The 20,990-nt window shown below is 47.5% G+C and overlaps 1 protein-coding gene across 2 annotated transcripts in view; it reads left to right on the top strand.

Annotated features, from left to right (window-relative positions):
• The first annotated feature begins 543 nt into the window (after positions 1-543).
• SYT13 (synaptotagmin 13) overlaps positions 544-20,990 on the top strand; it is a 62,941-nt gene continuing 42,494 nt past the window's right edge. For both annotated transcript variants that reach the window (XM_088452648.1, XM_088452647.1), the window contains exon 1: positions 544-848. In XM_088452648.1, the coding sequence (XP_088308774.1) occupies positions 675-848 (174 nt within the window). In that variant the 5' untranslated portion in view covers positions 544-674. The remainder of the gene's footprint in view (positions 849-20,990) is intronic.

Genomic DNA, 20,990 nt, shown 5'->3' with positions numbered 1-20,990 from the left:
CACTCCCCGTTTTCAAGCACCTTCCCCTGTTACCACCCACAAACGCCTCATTCTGTCACTCATATTAGCAGGCATTCGCTATTTTGCGAGCACACGATTTTCGGCCGCACTGACTGGTTGGCGCATGCGTATTACAACCCGTACGCATGCGCAGATGTGCGAACATCGCTCGGAACGAACGAGCGGCCGCTTATGAGCGGCTCTGAATGAGGTCCAGAGAGAGAGAGAGATTCTTTTAATTTTTATTTTTTAAACTGGAATACAGTTGCTGGATTTAGTTGTATCAGGCGGCGGCTGTTCCATAATGCAGCTCGGATTGTTTTGATCCTAAAATGCCTGATAATCTGCAGAATGTCTGAGAGAAACTGACTCCTTCTGTGCACAGTGGTGTTACAAGCAGAGCTGGAAGTTGACAGCCTGAGGGGCAGCAGGGAATGCTGAATTACCCATACACCAAGTTACAGCGTGACGTGTGTGAGAGAGTTCCTCCCTCTTCCCTGGAGAGCCCAGCTCCGTAAGAGAAGCTGCCAGTGATCGTACAACGGGACTCGAGGAACTACTGTAGCATCAAGCTCTTCATTTACGCTGGGGCAGGCAGGACCCCCACCAGAATGGACTGACATGACCACACAGACACTGCTCTGCCAAGCCTGAGGCACTCCCCAGATCACAAGATGCTCCCAGTGCCTCTCACAGCCCTGGGGGCCACCCTGGGCACTGCCAGCGGCATCGCTGCCCTGTGCGGACTTCTGTGCTTGTGCAAATACATACACAGGAAGAAGATGGCATCAGACAGCGGGGAAGGAACGCCGGTGACCATGGCTAGTGTCCTCCCAGCCGGGCAAGTGGTAAGTATACTTTTGTCACAGGTGTTAAAGCCCCGACACACTGCACGATATTGCTAACGATTTGGCCGATTCCGACGCATCGGAACGATGTTGTGTAGTGCGCGCTCCCATGGGGTCGTCAGCCGCAGCGCCTGATCTTTTGCACATGCAGGAAGATGAGGCAATGCGACTGGTGATCCCATGCAGCGCTATGCGGCGGGGGCCGGCATATCAGGCGGACGGGCACCAGATCGCCCAGTGTGTGCGGACCACCCGATATGTCGGCCCGTCGGCTCTGGGATCGTGGGTGGCATCGCTGGGTACACAATCGTTTAGTGAGTACCCTGCTTTGCCAGAGGTTCCTAACCTCATGGTCACTGAGCCACTTACAGTGGATCCCCGACACCCACTCGCCAACACCCTAATCGCCCCTCAACCGTTTTCTTTTTCCATCTTATTATTTTGGATTATTATTTTGCAATGTCACAATTTATATTTAATAATATCATTCTTTTGTAGACAACAGTCCTAAGAAGGAAGTTATAATGACTGAATTAAGATGTCTGTCAGATATAAATTAGATTCCTGAGCAAAAAAATAGGAAAAGCGGGGGTGGGGGGGTCTTTGGGTCAAATGACAGCAGGTCTTGGTTGCAGAATGAGAATGCAGGTGGCAATGGTATTAGGGCTGCAAAACGATAATTTCAGCAGGTGTAACGACTTTCAGCAGGTGTAGCAAGAAATAATGACCATAATAATTATAGAATGATAGTAAAAGATTTCTACAATTGGATGGAAATACAGTCTGACACATTGTTATGGATACGAGAGCAAGTCTCTGGGCACCACATGAAATGAGCGATAGGCTACGTTCTTTATGCTGAGGTAATAATCTGTTGATCTGAGGCACGGTTATTATGGTTCTCTGCAAGAAGAATTTATTACATCTTATTCCTGTGCTGCTTCCCTGTCAGGGATAAGGTAAAAAAAAAAAAACAGTCAGAATCTTTGTGTTGCTTTTATCAGCTTAGAAATCAACATTCTTGTGGGTTATGCAGAGATTAGGGCCCCTGTTTTCTTGCACAAAATGCTTTCGGCTGCTACAGAACCTCTTGGATACAATAACCGTCAAGCATTATCAAGCTTAAAAATAAAGTTGTTGGTTTTTTTGCAAGAAAATCTTTACACTGTCCTCCTTGTGTAGCGCTCGCTCTGAATGAGGGCGGGCGCTTGTCTTTTCAAGTGCGGCCTACTGGTCGCTAGCTAAGCTGTGGGTTACCACACACAGCTTTAGCGACCGACCATGTTGATGGTCGCGATGGTCAAGACCATCGCGACCATCGGGGCTTGCGTTTGCCGGGATCCAACCTTAGGGTCTCGTCGCAAGCCCTGCTGATGTCAGTGCGGCCGCCCACAAAACGGCAGGCGTTTCTTAAGAAATCCCTCCGCTTGTGAAACCACCCCTCCGCCACACCTACAAAACGGGGCGAGCTGTTGATCAACATCGACAGCCGCCCCTTTTGTAGTGAGCTTCGGAGCGAGAGAATTTCTCTCTCGCTCCGGGTTTTGCGCACGCGCAGCGCGGCCGCTGCGCGTGCGCAGGGCCTAAACATCGACCCGTTTGCGAGCGGGTCTGAATGAGGTCCAATGTCTCTTGTTTATTGCTATTGGGTCCGATTAACAGCTCCTCCTGGGTGTGAAATAGATATCACAACAATATTAGGTCTATATTATATTGGAAAATCGTATTGTTACTTAACAGAGCCGTAACTAGACTTTTTGGTGCCCTGTGCCAGAAAGAGCATTGGTGCCCCCACCCATTTTTCAAAGGGACATAATGCACCTAAAAAAGGGGAATGGCCTCATGGGGAAGGGCCAGGGAAGAGATAGGAGAGGCCAGGAGATGCTGGGGATGAAATAAGAGGAAGCTACAAGTGATAATGTTAATAAACAAAAAATTGACAGGCCCAAACAGCGCCCCCTGACCGGCGGTGCCCTGTGCCAAGGCATCAGCCGCACCACCTTAGTTACGGCCCTGTTACTTAAGTGACACATGTTCTGCATTATTCTTTCATTAAAGAAAATGTGGGTACTCCCAAGTCTGAGCCTGTTAATCCTTCACAAACCCATTAACCAATATCCATCAGCTCAGAGCTGGTAGAATACTATTTTGTAATCAACACAGGGTAGAACCTCCCCCCCCCCAACAGCCCCATCTCACTTACAGAATCTTGTTTTACAAAATGAGATCTTGTTGTTGCGCTGCTTCACAAACTATGTATAACTGCACAGTGGGGGGAACTACAGGAGTGGAGGAGATGTGACTGTTACAGAGACTGAAGATGAGGGGAGCCCCCCTATGTCTGATGCCATCCTCCTCTCCTAAGACGTCCCTGGACCGAAGATGGGGAGCCCCCTTATGTCTGATGCCATCCTCCTCTCCCAGATCTCCTGCTATGCACTTGCCTGGTCATGCATATTCAGCAGAGCATTGCTGGGCTCCTAACCAAGGGCCTGATTCAGAGCCGGACGCATTTAGCGCTCGCTCGTCCAGAAAATAGGGGTGGCTATTCAAATCAACCGTTCGCTCTTTGCGGTCTGTTCACGCCTCTAGGTATGAACGAGCGAACAAAACTTGCGGTCGTTTTTTGAAGAAATACACCCCCTGGCCGCTCGCATCCTACGTCATGTCCGCTATTTATTAGATTAATTGAGTACATCGACCAGGGTATGAACTGCTCGCTATTCTTGGGGTTGGATTTTGCTACCACAATTTTGCGAGCAGTTCTGGCTATAAAATAACCCAGTGACGTGGTCAATGACGCTGCTGTTTTAATTATGCACACCCATAAAACGCCCGTTTTGACCTTTAAGCACGCCTGCGTTCGGATCTCCACTCCCCGTTTTCAAGCACCTTCCCCCGTTACCACCCACATACGCCTACTCCTGTCACTCAAATTATCAGGCATTCGCTATTTTGCGAGCACATGAATTTCAACCGCACTGACGGGTTCGCGCATGTGTATAACGATCCATACGCATGCGCAGTTGGGCAAACATCGCTCGGAGCGAACGAGCGGCCGCTTACGAGCGGCTCCGAATCAGGGCCCAAATCTTGCTATGGGGCTTCACTGATTCACCCCTTTCTATGCACCTACCCCTTACCCTGCAAAACATGCCATCCCATCACCCATCTCCTCCCAGTGGCCAGTGCAAGCTGCTGCTTTTAGAAAAACCTCACCATCTTGCTTGGCACACTCCTGCAAGTTTTTCCATAAATCTAAAGGTGCCCACAGACTTAGCGACGTGTTCACGATCAGCCGATGTGTACGATTTCCCTTGAAACACTCCCCGAAAGCTCTGCACACGATCTGCAAACGATTTGGTGTCCAATCTTCATACGATCTCTCCTGCATCCAGACTTTTTCCAGTGCATCGTGTCCTAGATTGTCAGATCTGCCCTACTGCACGGCAGATCTGACGATGCGATGTGCGACCAGATGGGACGAGCATCGCATCGTGATCGTGAGTGGGGACGATTTACTCAGGATTTGGCCATATTTTACACGATCTGTCGTTCCAATGTGTCGGAATCGGCCAGATCGGGTAAAATATCGCTATGTGTGTGGGCAGCTTTAGTGCACCAATACAAATCGAAACTCGTGACGTCTTATGCACATCTTGGCGTGTTGCACGTTGTAAGTGATCTCCTTCGTATTAAAATACAATGCATAAGCAATACTGTACAGGTGTCCACGTACAGAGAGTAAGAATAGATAAGGACAGACACTGAGAATTGCATCCAGTATACAGATCACTATGTACTCTACAGTCGGCAGCGTCTATAATCTAGAACGTGAAAGTAAAGTTTTAGTTATACCTGTGGGAAGTAGAGGTATCACTGTGTGCGAGGTCCAGGGTAATCCACTGCAAAGCACGCAATAGATCGACTGGGACAAAAGGTTGATACACTAAATGTCGACATTTGTGTGCCGACCATTTTCGGTTCGACCATTTGTACCTGTCGACCTATTGCCTGTCTAACATCTGGTGTCTATCTAGACTTTATCGACCTTTTAACTGTCTATCTATAGTCTGGATATCCTATTTTATATGTAACTGAAATAACTAATAGAAGAAGAAAGACAGACAAAGTACAGTATGGTGACGCAGAACATCCCCACAATGCAAGATCTGCAACTGTATACTCACACCGACCTTCTAAATGGGAGACAAACTGCCAGCCCATTACCATTCAGCTTTGGGAATAGAGTAAGATATAGCAAGTAACTGGGAACCTGCCAGAGGCGCCTTACGAGAGGATGGGGCCCGTGTGCTTTCCCCATTTGGGGCCCCCTCCTCTCTCCCCGGCAGCCAACCGCATCACCACAGAGCAGTAAACTCTGGGCACTAGTCTGTGCCCAGAGGCTACAGCGCACACGTAAGTCACCAGGAAAATGGTGCGGATGCCGTTTTCCCATCTTTGACAGAGCGCTCGCTCTGAATCAGGGCCGTCCCTGCTACTTTTTGGAGCAGTCTCCTGGCCGCTCGAATAGCTGTGGGTGACCACCCACAGCTATAGCGAGCGTCCAAAATGATGGTCGCGATGGTGAAGACCAACGCGACCATCGGGCTTGCGACGAGACCCTGCGGTAGGGTCTCGCTGCCGCAAGACCTGGAGTGCTTTTGGCTCTATCAGAGCCGAAAGCACTCCCACTGACAGCACTTGTGATGTCAGTGGGGCTGGCCCCAGACGGTAGGCGTTCCCATGGGAACGTCTCCGTCTGGGCAGCCACGCCCCCAGCCCACCCACCAAAGGGGGCGTGCTGTCACTCAGCATCGGCAGCACGTCCCCTTTGGTACAAGACCCGGAGCGACGGCTTGCCCGTCGCTATCCGGGTCTCGCGTATGCGCACGACGGAGCCGGCTCCCTCGTGCACATGCGCACTTGGGCAACATCGACCCGCTTGCGAGCGCTCAGCGCTCGCGAGCGGGTCTGAATCAGGCCCTCAGTGTGTACGCAGACCTCTCTGATATTGATTGACAGGTAGTGCAGTTTGTGGGTGGTGACGGGGAGTGGTCAGGCGAACGCAGGTGTTATTACGGCGTTATAGGGGCGTGCATCATTAAGGCAGTGCACTGGCATACACAGTCATAGCTTAAGCCATACAGAAAGCGGCCAAAATCCTGCGGCAGGTCAGGCCACCCACTATTGTGCTAATAGGTCTGACGGTTCTCGATGTTACCGATCTTTACGCTATCTTGCGTGCTTATCAGGCTGTGAGTAAAGGGAGATGGGTAGCTTAATCTGGGCCTGGGCCTGTCTTCATCTTGTGCTGCAGTCTCTGTGCGTATGCATTGATTAGCATATTCTCGCAGCGGACGTGTGCGTTCCTCTGCTAGCGTGCGTTCCTTGCTGAATCAGGCCCTCTATTCCCAAAGCTGAATAAGGCCCTATGTCACATACAAGAGCCGGCCGGAGGCCACAGGAGACGGATCATAATATCCCTCTTCTGTGGGAATGCCTCCATAGGCATAAATCGGTTTGCTCCATCTGCGGATGGCGTAATCCGACAGGGCCAAACTCAAAGAAGTTTTGCTTTTCGGAGTTTGGTACCTAGGGGTCAGACAGTAGTACCCATTGATGTTAATGGGGACTGTGTCTGGGTCTGCAGTTTATATCCAATTTTATGGAAACGAAGCTTAATAAATAGTCCCTTAAGCCTTTTAAAGTAGGAGGTAAATGATAAAGAAAATCTTTAATAAATGCAGAACAAAACATTTGTTGTAGAAACCACAACATTTTTTTTTTTAATAATACGCAGATTTATCACACTCCCATTCGCTGACTCACCTCTAGTTTCTTTACACCCTCACTGCTAGGGATGGCTATTGACCACTGATGATTCATAATCATCGATGGTTCATGGCCGATGTCGAATGTTTTTCCCATCAATGGAGGAGAACCAGATGGTTTCCCTCCATCGATGGAAGAACATAACTGATTCTTTTTTTTTTTTTTTGCAAGGTATCAGAACACTGAGCATAGCTTCACTTCCTGACACCCACCCACAAATCCACGCCCCATCGGTTTGGTGAAGACATCGATGGTCATCCATTGCATAGTTGGTTACCATCGATTGCCAACTGCTATTTTGCCACCGATGGTAACCATACCGATGGCCAGCTCTACTCACTGCTACTTCCTGCTGCTCCTCTCCGAGTGCACAGTCTCAGGGGGTGGGCTGGAGTCTGCCAGAGCTGTACAGCATGAGATGCTGAGGTATGTGATGTAAAGGGGGGGACACTCAGGCAGTCCTTCACTGTGTGTACTCGTCGTCCCTCTCGAACTTCCTGCCTGCTGTCAATGGGCTGCGTCACCTCCATGATGTTACTCAGCCGCGGCGCCAAATAAGGGTCATGGCACAGGCAGTGTCTGAGCCAAAAGATGAATCCAGCACTGCCCGAGCCAGAAGGTTTAGTGTAGGGGCTGCCGCCACACTGTGGGCCTGATTCAGAGCCGCTCGTAAGCGGCCACTCGTTCGCTCTGAGCGATGTTTGCACATCTGCGCATGCGTATGGGTCGTAATGCGCATGTGCCAACCAGGCAGTGCGGTCGGAAATCGAGCGCTCGCAAAATAGCAAGTGCCTGCTAATTTGAGTGACAGGATGAGGCGTTTGTGGGTGGTAACAGGGGAAGGTGCTTGAAAACGGGGAGTGGAGATCCGAACGCAGGCGTGCCAATGGTCAAAACGGGCGTTTTAAGGGTGTGCATAATTAACAAAGCAGCGTCATCGACCACGTCACTTGGTTGTCTCTTAGCCTGAACTGTTCGCATGATTGCGGTAGGAAAATCCAACCACAAGCACTGCGAGCAGTTCAGACGCCTTTCGATGTACTCGATTAATCAAATAAATAGCGGAGATGACGTAGGATGCGAGCGGCCAGGGGGCGTCTTTACAAAATAGCGAGCGCATGTTTCGTTCGCTCACTCAGACATAGAGGCGTCAACAGACCGCAAAGAGCGAGCGCTCAATTTAAATAGCCGGCCCCTTTTTCTGAACGAGCGAGTGCAAATAGCGTCCGACTCTGAATCAGGCCCAGTGTCCGTTATGGGGTGGTGCCCCTGAGTGGCTGCTCCACGGGAAAGTCCCTGGTGCCCTGCGCAGAAATACATGGGAGGCTTAATTTGTACATTTTAATACGCACTCCTTTTTGGGATGCCATCTAAGTGGTGTTGTAAGGCGATTTTGGTTTCCATTGCCGGCATTCATACGCGATCACAATGGCACATGCTATTTGAAGTAACCCCTCAATGTACAGTACATGCCGTTTGCTTGCCCGCCCCTTCTCTCCCCATTCCGCACCTCTGCGCGTATATAGGTGTGAGTGGAAGATGAGGCCGACCCTGCATAGAAACTTAAGTGTATGTACGAGGGTGGTACAATAAGTGAGGTAACAGGACCTCTCACTTGTGTAATGATCTCTATTTCATTCTAATTTCCCACCAGGCCAGAGCAGGTAGACCACCGATTCCGCTCACGGCCATTAGACTGCGCCTCATATCAGTCAAACTGTCCTAACATCAGCTGTAAGATGGCCGGGCTGACGGAAACATGTTCAAACATTGAGGTGTGTAGTGCGATCAGATTTCTGCGTCTAAAACTCACATCGGCAGCTGAAATTCATCACCAATTTGTTGAGGAGTACTGTGATAACGTCACGGAAACAGGTTTGGGGCACTGCCTTTGATAACGGCATTCGGAATGGGGGGGGCAAGGGGGCGGCACACACACCCCCCCCCCAAACATGTGAAAGAAGCAGCGGACAGCAATAGCTTATTGCTATAAAACACAGCCCCTGACCGTCCAAGGCTGCTGATCACATAAAAGAGAGGAGGGGGGGACGGGCGCGGGAATGATTTTATGTTGCCCCCGACATAAAATCATTCCGACACCCCTAACTGCACTCGTGGGTTTGTGTCGGCACCAACATTGGGATGTACCGGACCATACTCCCTGCAGCACCGGACCTGGCACCAAGTGATTTCGGTCCTTCCGTATCTTTGCAGCCCCCTGCTGGATGTGTGTTGAAGATACAGAAGTAGCATAAACTTCAGGAAATACTATTCAGACCCTTGCGGGCACGCTGCGCTTGCCACGCTGCGGGCACGGTGGCTCGCTTCGCTCGCCACATGGATTTATTCCCCCTACATGCCCACTTGGATGGTAGGGAATGACGTTTGACACAAGCTTATAAGCTAGTGTCCAACGTCATTCCCTACCATCCAAGTGGGCATGGAGGGGGAATAAATCCATGTGGCGAGCAAAGCGAGCCACCGTGCCCGCAAGTGTCCGAATAGTATTTCCTGAAGTTTACGCTACTTCCGTATCTTCACTGAATAGTGAAGATACGCAAGTAACGTAACTAGGGGCCGCAAAGATACGGAAGTACCGTGATTTCCATCTCTTTGATCCCATTGAAATGGGCAACTAACGGTGAAGTTCAGCAGTCGTCATGTCTTGGCTTCAGGCACTTGACATTGATTTCTTCTATACCGTGATAGATGCCTTGGTGTAGCATTGGGACAAATACTTAGACAAGTATGGGACTACAGTATGTGGGAAAATAAGCTGTAAAAAGGGCCTGATTCACTACGGAACGCAACTGCGAATGCAATAGCGAATACGCACGCAGTTAAACTGCGATAGTATGTTATATCATTGCGATCGTAATGCCGCCTCTGCACTACATATAAGGACGCCCACCTTACCTTACACACATCCATAATCCTTAGCAAGACTGCGAAACCATCGGTAGCATCGAGTACCATCGCAGCCTCACGCACACTTGCACAAGCTCTGACCTTACTCAGAAATTGCTAACTTCCCCGCACGCTAAGAAGCCTCAGGCTGCGAATGGCATCGCAGTGGCTAATTTATGCACGCTCCCATAACGGCATTCCAAACACACTGGCCTGCATTTGTCCAACTACCCCGTCCCCCCCGTTACCACCCACAAATGGCACTTCCTATCAGTTACTCTGTGATGGGTCTGCGTAGTGACTGCGATCACACAAATATCTACAAGTTGAATACATTTACGCAATGAGAGGTCTTGAACCCTTATTTATTGAACCACCCTTGTAATCTCAATGCAGACATATATATATATATTCTGCAAACAAAAATAAGTACACGGAACTGTACAGAAGAACCAAGGTGTTTACATCCCATGACCACTGTTATATGAAGGATGTTATTCATTGTTACATGAGTAAATCACAAGGTAAAGCAAAGTCTTATGGGTATATGTAATAACCTGAGAGTTTCAGACAGCCACAAGTTGTCGGCGATTTAGCGGCTAAATTTAAAGCTTCAATTTCTTACAGGCAAAATCATCCTGGTTTTCTGCGGCTTTAAATCTACCAGCTAAATCGCCGACATCTCTCGGCTGTATGCGGTGCGCCAGTTACATAAACCCCTTATAGCTTTATAATCAATTATTACATATCTGAAGTTGAACACATTTTTATGTCCAGACATCTGCAGCCACGTTCCAGCTGGTCACAAGGGGTAGCGCTCTGAATTGCGACAGGAAAACCGTGTATGCAGCAGCCCAATCAGATGTCCTCTTTAAGCTGCATAGTTAGAATTAGGGGTGTGCACCGGCCACTTTTCGTGTTTTGTGTTTTGGTTTTGGATCTGGATCTTTCTTCGTGTTTTGGATCTGGATTGGTTTTGCCAAAACCACCCTTCCGTGTTTTGGGTTCTGGGTTTTGTGTTTTGGATCTGGATTTTTTTGAAAAAAAGCATAAAAACAGCTAAAATCACAGAATTTGTAGGTTTTTCTGCTCCTATGCTATTATTAACCTCAATAACCTTAATTTCCACTCATTTCCAGTCTATTCTGAATACCTCACACCTCACAATAGTGTTTTTATGTCCAAAAGGTTGCACCGAGGTAGCTGGATGACTATGCTAAGCGACACGAGTGGGCGGCACAAACACGTGACCCATCTAGGCGTGAAACTGCAGTGGCAGACAGGATGGCAGTTAGAAAAACTAGGCCCCAAACTGTACATAATGCAAAGAAAAAAAAGAGGTGCAAGATGGAATTGTCCTTGGGCCCTCCCACCCACCCTTATGTTGTATAAACAGGACATGCACACTTTAACAAACCAATCATTTCAGCGCCAGGGTCTGCCACACAACTGTGGCTGAAATGATTGGTTCGTTTGGGCCCCCACAAAACAAGCTGGCAATTAATCTGTCCCTGCACAAACTGGCTCTACGGAGGCAAGATGTCATCCTCATCCTCCTCATCCACCGATTCCTCACCCTCTTCAGTGTGTACATCCTCATCCTCACAGAGTATTAATTCATCCCTGCTGGAACCACAGGTCCCTCTGTACGTTCTGGAGGCTGGTCTCCCTGGAAGAGTTGATAATTCATTTTATGAACATCATCTTCTCCACATTTTGTGGAAGCAACCTCCTACGCCTTTCGCTGACAAGGTTCCCGGCTGCACTAAACACTCTTTCGGAGTACACACTGGAGGGGGGGCAACTCAGGTAAAATAGAGCCAGTTTGTACAGGGACCTCCAAATTGCTTCTTTTTCCAGCCAGTACAGGTACGGACTGTCTGACATGCCTACTTGGATGCTGTCACCGATGTAATCCTTTAACAGACAGACGCACGCTTGTCGCTGCTGCTTTGAGGATGCAAGTGCGACTACAGCCCACACAATTCACAAAGACAGAAAAAAATATATATATTTTTATTGTTTGTGGAGCGCACTTTGAGGGTTACACCACCCTTTAAGAGACAGACGCACGCTTGTCGCTGCTGCTTTGAGGATGCAAGTGCGGCTACAGCCCACACAATTCACAAAGACCGAAAAAAAAAGAACAATATTTTAATTGTTTGTGTAGCACACTTTGAGGGTGTCACCACCCTTTAACAGACAGACGCACGCTTGTCGCTGCTGCTTTAAGGATGCAGGTGCGGCTACAGCCCACACAATTCACAAAGACAGAAAAAAGAAGAATATTTTTATTGTTTGTGTAGCACACTTTGAGGGTGTCACCACCCTTTAACAGACAGACGCACGCTTGTCGCTGCTGCTTTGAGGATGCAAGTGCGGCTACATCGCACACAAGTCACAAACACATTAAAAAAATAGTTTTTTATTTTTTGGAGCACTTTGAGAGTTACACCACCCTTTAACAGACAGACGCACGCTTGTCGCTGCTGCTTTAAGGATGCAGCTGCGGCTACAGCCCACACATTTCACAAAGACCGAAAAAAAAAGAACAATATTTTAATTGTTTGTGTAGCACACTTTGAGGGTGTCACCACCCTTTAACAGACAGACGCACGCTTGTCGCTGCTGCTTTAAGGATGCAGGTGCGGCTACAGCCCACACAATTCACAAAGACAGAAAAAAGAAGAATATTTTTATTGTTTGTGTAGCACACTTTGAGGGTGTCACCACCCTTTAACAGACAGACGCACGCTCGTCGCTGCTGCTTTAAGGATGCAGGTGCGGCTACAGCCCACACAATTCACAAAGACAGAAAAAAGAAGAAGAATATTTTTATTGTTTGTGTAGCACACTTTGAGGGTGTCACCACCTTTTAACAGACAGACGCACGCTTGTTGCTGCTGCTTTAAGGATGCAGGTGCGGCTACAGCCCACACAATTCACAAAGACAGAAAAAAGAAGAATATTTTTATTGTTTGTGTAGCACACTTTGAGGGTGTCACCACCCTTTAACAGACAGACGCACGCTTGTCGCTGCTGCTTTGAGGATGCAAGTGCGGCTACATCGCACACAAGTCACAAACACATTAAAAAAATAGTTTTTTATTTTTTGGAGCACTTTGAGAGTTACACCACCCTTTAACAGACAGACGCACGCTTGTCGCTGCTGCTTTAAGGATGCAGCTGCGGCTACAGCCCACACATTTCACAAAGACCGAAAAAAAAAGAACAATATTTTAATTGTTTGTGTAGCACACTTTGAGGGTGTCACCACCCTTTAACAGACAGACGCACGCTTGTCGCTGCTGCTTTAAGGATGCAGGTGCGGCTACAGCCCACACAATTCACAAAGACAGAAAAAAGAAGAATATTTTTATTGTTTGTGTAGCACACTTTGAGGGTGTCACCACCCTTTAACAGACAGACGCACGCTCGTCGCTGCTGCTTTAAGGATGCAGGTGCGGCTACAGCCCACACAATTCACAAAGACAGAAAAAAGAAGAAGAATATTTTTATTGTTTGTGTAGCACACTTTGAGGGTGTCACCACCCTTTAACAGACAGACGCACGCTTGTCGCTGCTGCTTTGAGGATGCAAGTGCGGCTACATCGCACACAAGTCACAAACACATTAAAAAAAATTTTTTATTTTTTGGAGCACTTTGAGAGTTACAACACCCTTTAACAGACAGATGCACGCTTGTCGCTGCTGCTTTGAGGATGCAAGTGCGGCTACAGCCCACACAATTCACAAAGACAGAAAAAAAAAGAACAATATTTAAATTGTTTGTGTAGCACACTTTGAGGGTGTCACCACCCTTTAACAGACAGACGCGCGCTTGTCGCTGCTGCTTTAAGGATGCAGGTGCGGCTACAGCCCACACAATTCACAAAGACAGAAAAAAGAAGAATATTTTTATTGTTTGTGTAGCACACTTTGAGGGTGTCACCACCCTTTAACAGACAGACGCACGCTCGTCGCTGCTGCTTTAAGGATGCAGGTGTGGCTACAGCCCACACAATTCACAAAGACAGAAAAAAGAAGAATATTTTTATTGTTTGTGTAGCACACTTTGAGGGTGTCACCACCCTTTAACAGACAGACGCACGCTTGTTGCTGCTGCTTTAAGGATGCAGGTGCGGCTACAGCCCACACAATTCACAAAGACAGAAAAAAGAAGAAGAATATTTTTATTGTTTGTGTAGCACACTTTGAGGGTGTCACCACCCTTTAACAGACAGACGCACGCTTGTCGCTGCTGCTTTGAGGATGCAAGTGCAGTTACATCGCACACAAGTCACAAACACATTAAAAAAATAGTTTTTTATTTTTTGGAGCACTTTGAGAGTTACACCACCCTTTAACAGACAGACGCACGCTTGTCGCTGCTGCTTTAAGGATGCAGGTGCGGCTACAGCCCACACATTTCACAAAGACCGAAAAAAAAAGAACAATATTTTATTTGTTTGTGTAGCACACTTTGAGGGTGTCACCACCCTTTAACAGACAGACGCACGCTTGTCGCTGCTGCTTTAAGGATGCAGGTGCGGCTACAGCCCACACAATTCACAAAGACAGAAAAAAGAAGAATATTTTTATTGTTTGTGTAGCACACTTTGAGGGTGTCACCAACCTTTAACAGACAGACGCACGCTCGTCGCTGCTGCTTTAAGGATGCAGGTGCGGCTACAGCCCACACAATTCACAAAGACAGAAAAAAGAAGAATATTTTTATTGTTTGTGTAGCACACTTTGAGGGTGTCACCACCCTTTAACAGACAGACGCACGCTTGTTGCTGCTGCTTTAAGGATGCAGGTGCGGCTACAGCCCACACAATTCACAAAGACAGAAAAAAGAAGAAGAATATTTTTATTGTTTGTGTAGCACACTTTGAGGGTGTCACCACCCTTTAACAGACAGACGCACGTTTGTCGCTGCTGCTTTGAGGATCCAAGTGCGGCTACATCGCACACAAGTCACAAACACATTAAAAAAAAAAATTATTTTTTGGAGCACTTTGAGAGTTACAACACCCTTTAACAGACAGACGCACGCTTGTCGCTGCTGCTTTGAGGATGCAAGTGCGGCTACATCGCACACAAGTCACAAACACATTAAAAAAATATATATATTTTTTGGAGCACTTTGAGAGTTACAACACCCTTTAACTGACAGACGCACGCTTGTCGCTGCTGCTTTGAGGATGCAAGTGCGGCTACAGCCCACACAATTCACAAAGACAGAAAAAAAAAGAACAATATTTTAATTGTTTGTGTAGCACACTTTGAGGGTGTCACCACCCTTTAACTGACAGATGCATGCTTGTCGCTGCTGCTTTGAGGATGCAGGTGGAATCTAGATGGGATTTGGAACCGAGGACACACTACCTCCATCAATTGTCTAAATCCCACTGCACTAATGGCGGATACCGGACGCACGTCTAACACCAACATAGCAGTCAAGGCCTCAGTTATACGTTTTGCTTCAGGATGACTGCTGTCGTACTTCATCCTCATCGCTAGGGACTGTTGGAGGGTCAATTGTTTAGTAAAAGTAGTGATGTTCCTACTTCCTCTCTGGGATGATGAACAACTCCCAGCAGCAGCAACAGCACTAGGAGGAAGTGGTTCTTGATCTTTCCCTATTTTATTTTTATCGGAGAAAGTTTGGTCCTCCATTTATGTTATATTGATATATACGTGCGGCTAAAGCGCACACAAACACAGAAAATATTTTTTTATTTTTGCTGGAGAGTAGTGCACTTTGTGGGTTACACCACCCTTTAAGAAATGAGCCAGCCGGCTCTTTACTTATGGGACACAGGCGCACGCTTGGAGCTGCTCCTTTGTTGATGCACGTGCAGCCACAGTGCACACAAGTCACAAACACAGAAAATATATATTTTTTTGGTTTGGAGTGTACTTTGGGGGTTACAGAACCCTTTAACGGTCAAGCCAGCCGGCCCTTTACTTATGACACAGGCGCACGCTTGGCACTACTTTGTTGATGCATGTGCGGCTACTGCGCACACAATTCACAAACACAGAAAATAATTTTTTTTTTGGTTTGGACTGGAGTGTACTTTGGGGGTTACAGCACCCTTTAACGGTCAAGCCAGCCGGCCCTTTACTTATGACACAGGCGCACGCTTGGCACTACTTTGTTGATGCACGTACGGCTACTGCGCACACAATTCACAAACACAGAAAATAATTTTTTTTTTGGTTTGGACTGGAGTGTACTTTCGGGGGTTACAGCACCCTTTAACGGTCAAGCCAGCCGGCCCTTTACTTATGACACAGGCGCACGCTTGGCACTACTTTGTTGATGCACGTGCGGCTACTGCGCACACAATTCACAAACACAGAAAATAATTTTTTCTTTGGTTTGGACTGGAGTGTACTTTCGGCGGTTACAGCACCCTTTAACGGTCAAGCCAGCCGGCCCTTTACTTATGACACAGGCGCACGCTTGGCACTACTTTGTTGATGCACGTGCAGCTACTGCGCACACAATTCACAAACACAAAAAATTATTTTTTTTTTGGTTTGGACTGGAGTGTACTTTGGGGGTTACAGCACCCTTTAACGGTCAAGCCAGCCGGCCCTTTACTTATGACACAGGCGCACGCTTGGCACTACTTTGTTGATGCACGTGCGGCTACTGCGCACACAATTCACAAACACAGAAAATAATTTTTTTTTTGGTTTGGACTGGAGTGTACTTTCGGGGGTTACAGCACCCTTTAACGGTCAAGCCAGCCGGCCCTTTACTTATGACACAGGCGCACGCTTGGCACTACTTTGTTGATGCACGTGCGGCTACTGCGCACACAATTCACAAACACAGAAAATCATTTTTTTTTTGGTTTGGACTGGAGTGTACTTTGGGGGTTACAGCACCCTTTAACGGTCAAGCCAGCCGGCCCTTTACTTATGACACAGGCGCACGCTTGGCACTACTTTGTTGCTGCACGTGCGGCTACTGCGCACACAATTCACAAACACAGAAAATTATTTTTTTTTTGGTTTGGACTGGAGTGTACTTTCAGGGGTTACGGCACCCTTTAATGGTCAAGCCAGCCGGCCCTTTACTTATGACACAGGCGCACGCTTGGCACTACTTTGTTGATGCACGTGCGGCTACTGCGCACACAATTCACAAACACAGAAAATATATTATTTTTTTAGCACTTGGGGGGAGCACCCCTGATGGACAGAGCACCCCCTGGACAACACTACAGCACCCCTTTAGGACTGGGACACTGCACAGGACTTTGGAGTGGACACAGCCCCTATGGAGAACTGACTGCACAACACAGTCCAGCCAGCCCATATGGACTTTGAAGTAGTGGACACAGCCCCTATTAACAACAGCAGCACAGCACAACACAGCCAGCCCCTATGGACTTTGAAGTAGTGGACAACAGCAGCACTACACTACACTACACTACACAGCCCTAACTCCCACCCTCCCTCTTCACTGTCCACAGCCGAGTGAGAAAATGGCGCCGACGCGGGTACCTTATATAGGATCCAAAACCCGCGAGACTCGGAAGGCGGGATGATGACGTTTTGCCTCGATTTCAGATCCGAGTCAGGTGGGAAAAGTCGAGCCTGATTCGGATCGGACTCGGATCGGGGGGGCTCGGGGGGGTTCGGATTTCAGAAATCTGAACCCGCTCACCCCTAGTTAGAATAGATAAGAGCGCAGATTAAGTTGTGAGAGAGTAGAGGAGTCCGTGTGAGGTGAAAGTGATTAGACCGCACAAGTTTGTGGATCTGTTAAGCTATCAGAAGGTGCAATCCTAAAATGTCACTTACAGACCAGTTTCATATTAACTGCAATAAAATAAAGATGAACGGTTCGGTTTTTATTGAAAAACGAACACCCCCAAACTTTGGGGGTTTAAGTCCAACCGAGTCCCAGCCCAGGTCACTTTTGGGGTTCCGAGTAGAACTGAGGGCCTGATTCAGACCCGGACGCTATATGCAGACGGTCGTTCAAATAAAGGGGCCAGCTATTTAAATTGTGCGCTCGCTCATTGCGGTTTGTTGACGCCTCTATATCTGAGTGAGTGAACGAAAAATGCGCTCACTATTTTGTAAAGACGCCCCTTTACCATTCGCATCCTACGTCATCTCCGGTATTTATTTGATTAATCGGGAACATCGAAAGGCATCTGAACTGCTCGCAGTGCTTGTGGTAGCTTTTTCCTACCGCAATCACTGCGAGCAGTTCAGGCTAAAAGACAACCAGGTGACGTGGTCGATGACGCTGCTTTGTTAATTATGCACTCCCATTAAACACCCATTTTGACCGTTAGGCACGCCTGTGTTCGGATACCCACTCCCCGTTTTCAAGCACCTTCCCCTGTTACCACCCACAAACGCCTCATCCTGTCACTCAAATTAGCAGCCCCTCGCTGTTTTGCGAGCGCTTGATTTCCGACCGCAATGACTGGTTTGCGCATGCGCATTACGACCCATACGCATGCGCAGTTGTGCAAACATCGCTCAGAGCGAACGAGCGGCCGCTTACGAGCGGCTCTGAATCAGGCCCTGAGTCCCAGCTCGGGTATACCCGTAACTTAGTATCTTGCATGTCAATTGTAAATAGGTCCCAATTACATGTTTTAGCAATTTTTTTTTTATCATTTTTAAAGAAATCCAAAGCCAAAATTGAACCTAAACACTTGAGGATGGTTTTGCCAAAACCTAAACCATAACATTTGATGGTGATTTTGCTAAAACCAAAACACGGGGATCTGCGCACTTCTCTACCATAAAATCAGTTTACTCTGCATAAGGAAGCGATAACTGGAGGCATGTAGGATAAGCTGTGTCTGGAATCACTCCTGTTGGAGCAATAACAGAATGGAACCTATCAATTCACTAGAACAGTGAGGCATGAGGCACTACATTACTACTTACCTGCATGCTCTCACCGTTCCATCAAGACTGACAGTTTTGTTCCATTTTCTACAACTCTCTTACAATGGACACAGGACCTGATTCAGAGCCAGATGCTATTTGCGGACGGTCGTTCTAAAAAAGGAGCCGGATATTTAAATTGAGCGCTCGCTCTTTGCGGTGTATTGACGCCTCTATGTCTGAGCGAGCGTTCAAAAAATGCGCTCGCTATTTTGTAAAGACGCCCCTTTGCCATTCGCATCACACGTCATCTCCGGTATTTATTAGATTAATCGGGAACATCGAAAGGCATCTGAACTGCTCGCAGTGGTTGTGGTAGGATTTTCTTACCGCTATCACTGCAAGCAGGTCAGGCTAAAAGACAACCAAGTGACGTGGTCGATGACGCTGCTTTGCTAATTATGCACACTCATTAAACACCCTTTTGTCCGTTAGGCACGACTGCGTTCGGATCTCCACTCCCACGTTTTCAAGCACCTTCCCCTGTTACCACACACAAATGGTACATTCTGTCAATCAAATTAGCAGCCCCTCCCTGTTTTGCGAGCGCTCGATTTCCGACCGCAATGACTGGTTTGCGCATGCGCAGTTGTGCGAACATCGCTCAGAGCGAACGAGCGGCCGCTTACGAGCGGCTCTGAATCAGGCCCACAGTCAGCCTCTCTTATTAGCATTTTTTGGGGTGATATTGGGAAGCCATTTAGTCTGTGTTCGTTCCTACCCCCTATCACCCCATGTCCACACACTCTGAAGGAGAGACAGGAACGAATTGGATGACTACTGGAATTTGCCTTATCCTACTGGGAGACTATCTGGAGACTCATGAATGGCCAAGGGGTATAACTTGCAGCCACCAGGCCCCATATGGGGACAAGCAATGTGTATTTTCTTAAAGCTTCAAGTACCCCCGCTCTCCTCTTCTGAGCTTGGCATCCAGCACGTGCTCAAGAGAACAAAGTAATGACCTATACATATTGCCAGGCTCCACTACGCCCTACAATATCCAGATGGGCTGCCACAGTTGTAGTTACAGAGCTGCAAGGGGCGGTTATGTCTGATGTACACAGTGTCGGTCTGGGGCATGATCGGCCCACCGGGGGAATGCAGTGGTAGTGGCCCATGCTTAAAGGGTGTGGCCAGCCACCAGAGGGGGTGTGGCCACCCACTCAGACACTTGGCTAACCCATGTTGATCAGTGGTACTACTCCACCAGGTAACTGACCATCTAAAAGTGACAATGGATGATTTGAGGTCTGGAACCTGACACCTAGAGGAGGGGGTGGGCCCTCAGGCAGTGTGGCCCACCGGGGATTTCCCCTGTTCCCCTGTGGGCCAGTCCAACCCTGGATGTACAGGAGGAGAGACTGCGCTTTATGTACAGGAAGGTACATAAACTTAGTGACAGGTAACTTATGGGTTAATCTGTTGTGTTTTTGTCTAGCCTATAGTAGGGTTGGAGAAGTATTTGAGGGGGGGGAGTTCTGTTTTTACTCTCGTGCTAGGCTGTTTTACTGAAATTATATCTGGGTGCGCTGCACTTAAATACGCTGGGTAGGCTGTATTTACCCTACTGGGGTCAGCAGCAACGGGTGACAGGCTGGGTGGCATATGGTGTATTGATTTGGGTATTAGAGACCCTATTTAATTCTCGTTAAGAAGGAAAATTGGCCCTGCAAGTGTGGAGACCCTATTACTCGCCGTTCTTTCTGCCACCATTAGATAATGTGAAGCTTTAAATAAAATATGTTATTTTAGTTATATATTTTTAGTGGTTAAGTCGTGTACCGCAATTGTGGAAATTCAATCTGACATCTGCCGATAGGGCATTTATGGTATTTTCTTTGCTATACTTTATTTTCATGATACCTATACATATATGTTATACTAATTTTTTGCTGTAACATGGCGATGCTAAATTTTGTCGGTGCACGTTACTTCACTAATGTGCACCAACTGTTGCCTGAATAGCTCTATCATGTAACGGTTTTTCTGCAATATAATAACACATTAATTTTGCAGCTAAGTAAAAATCGTTCACCTGCCGCACTAATCGTGCCTCTTACTCAGGCAGCGCACAGATCAGTTACTTAAGTACACAAAAACCCCTGGGAGTGAGATGGCGCTGGTAATATTAGTTTATATAAATAGATTGTAGATTATAAGTTTGCAAGCAGGGCCTTCCTACCTCTATGTCTGTCTGTTATTATTTCCCAGTTTTGTTCTATTAAGGTTTCCAATTGTGAAGAGCAACAGGAATATGTTGTGCTATATAAGAAAATAGTAATAAATAATTAATAATAGATAAAATATGAAAATACTTAGGGCTCTATTTACTACAATCCGCATATTGAATGCAGATTGTAGTGTGATATTACCTTAGCGCCGGGGGGGTAGCAGCGGCGGCCGGTCAGCGCATGCGCGGGGCACTTGTCACTGTATTTTTTGCGAAAACACCGTGATAAG

This window comes from Taudactylus pleione, unplaced genomic scaffold, assembly GCF_031769625.1.
Source record: "Taudactylus pleione unplaced genomic scaffold, aTauple2 ptg000555l, whole genome shotgun sequence".
Taxonomy (NCBI): domain Eukaryota; kingdom Metazoa; phylum Chordata; class Amphibia; order Anura; family Myobatrachidae; genus Taudactylus; species Taudactylus pleione.
The sequence above is the reverse complement of the archived record's forward strand: the minus strand, read 5'-3'. Positions and strand labels throughout refer to the sequence as shown.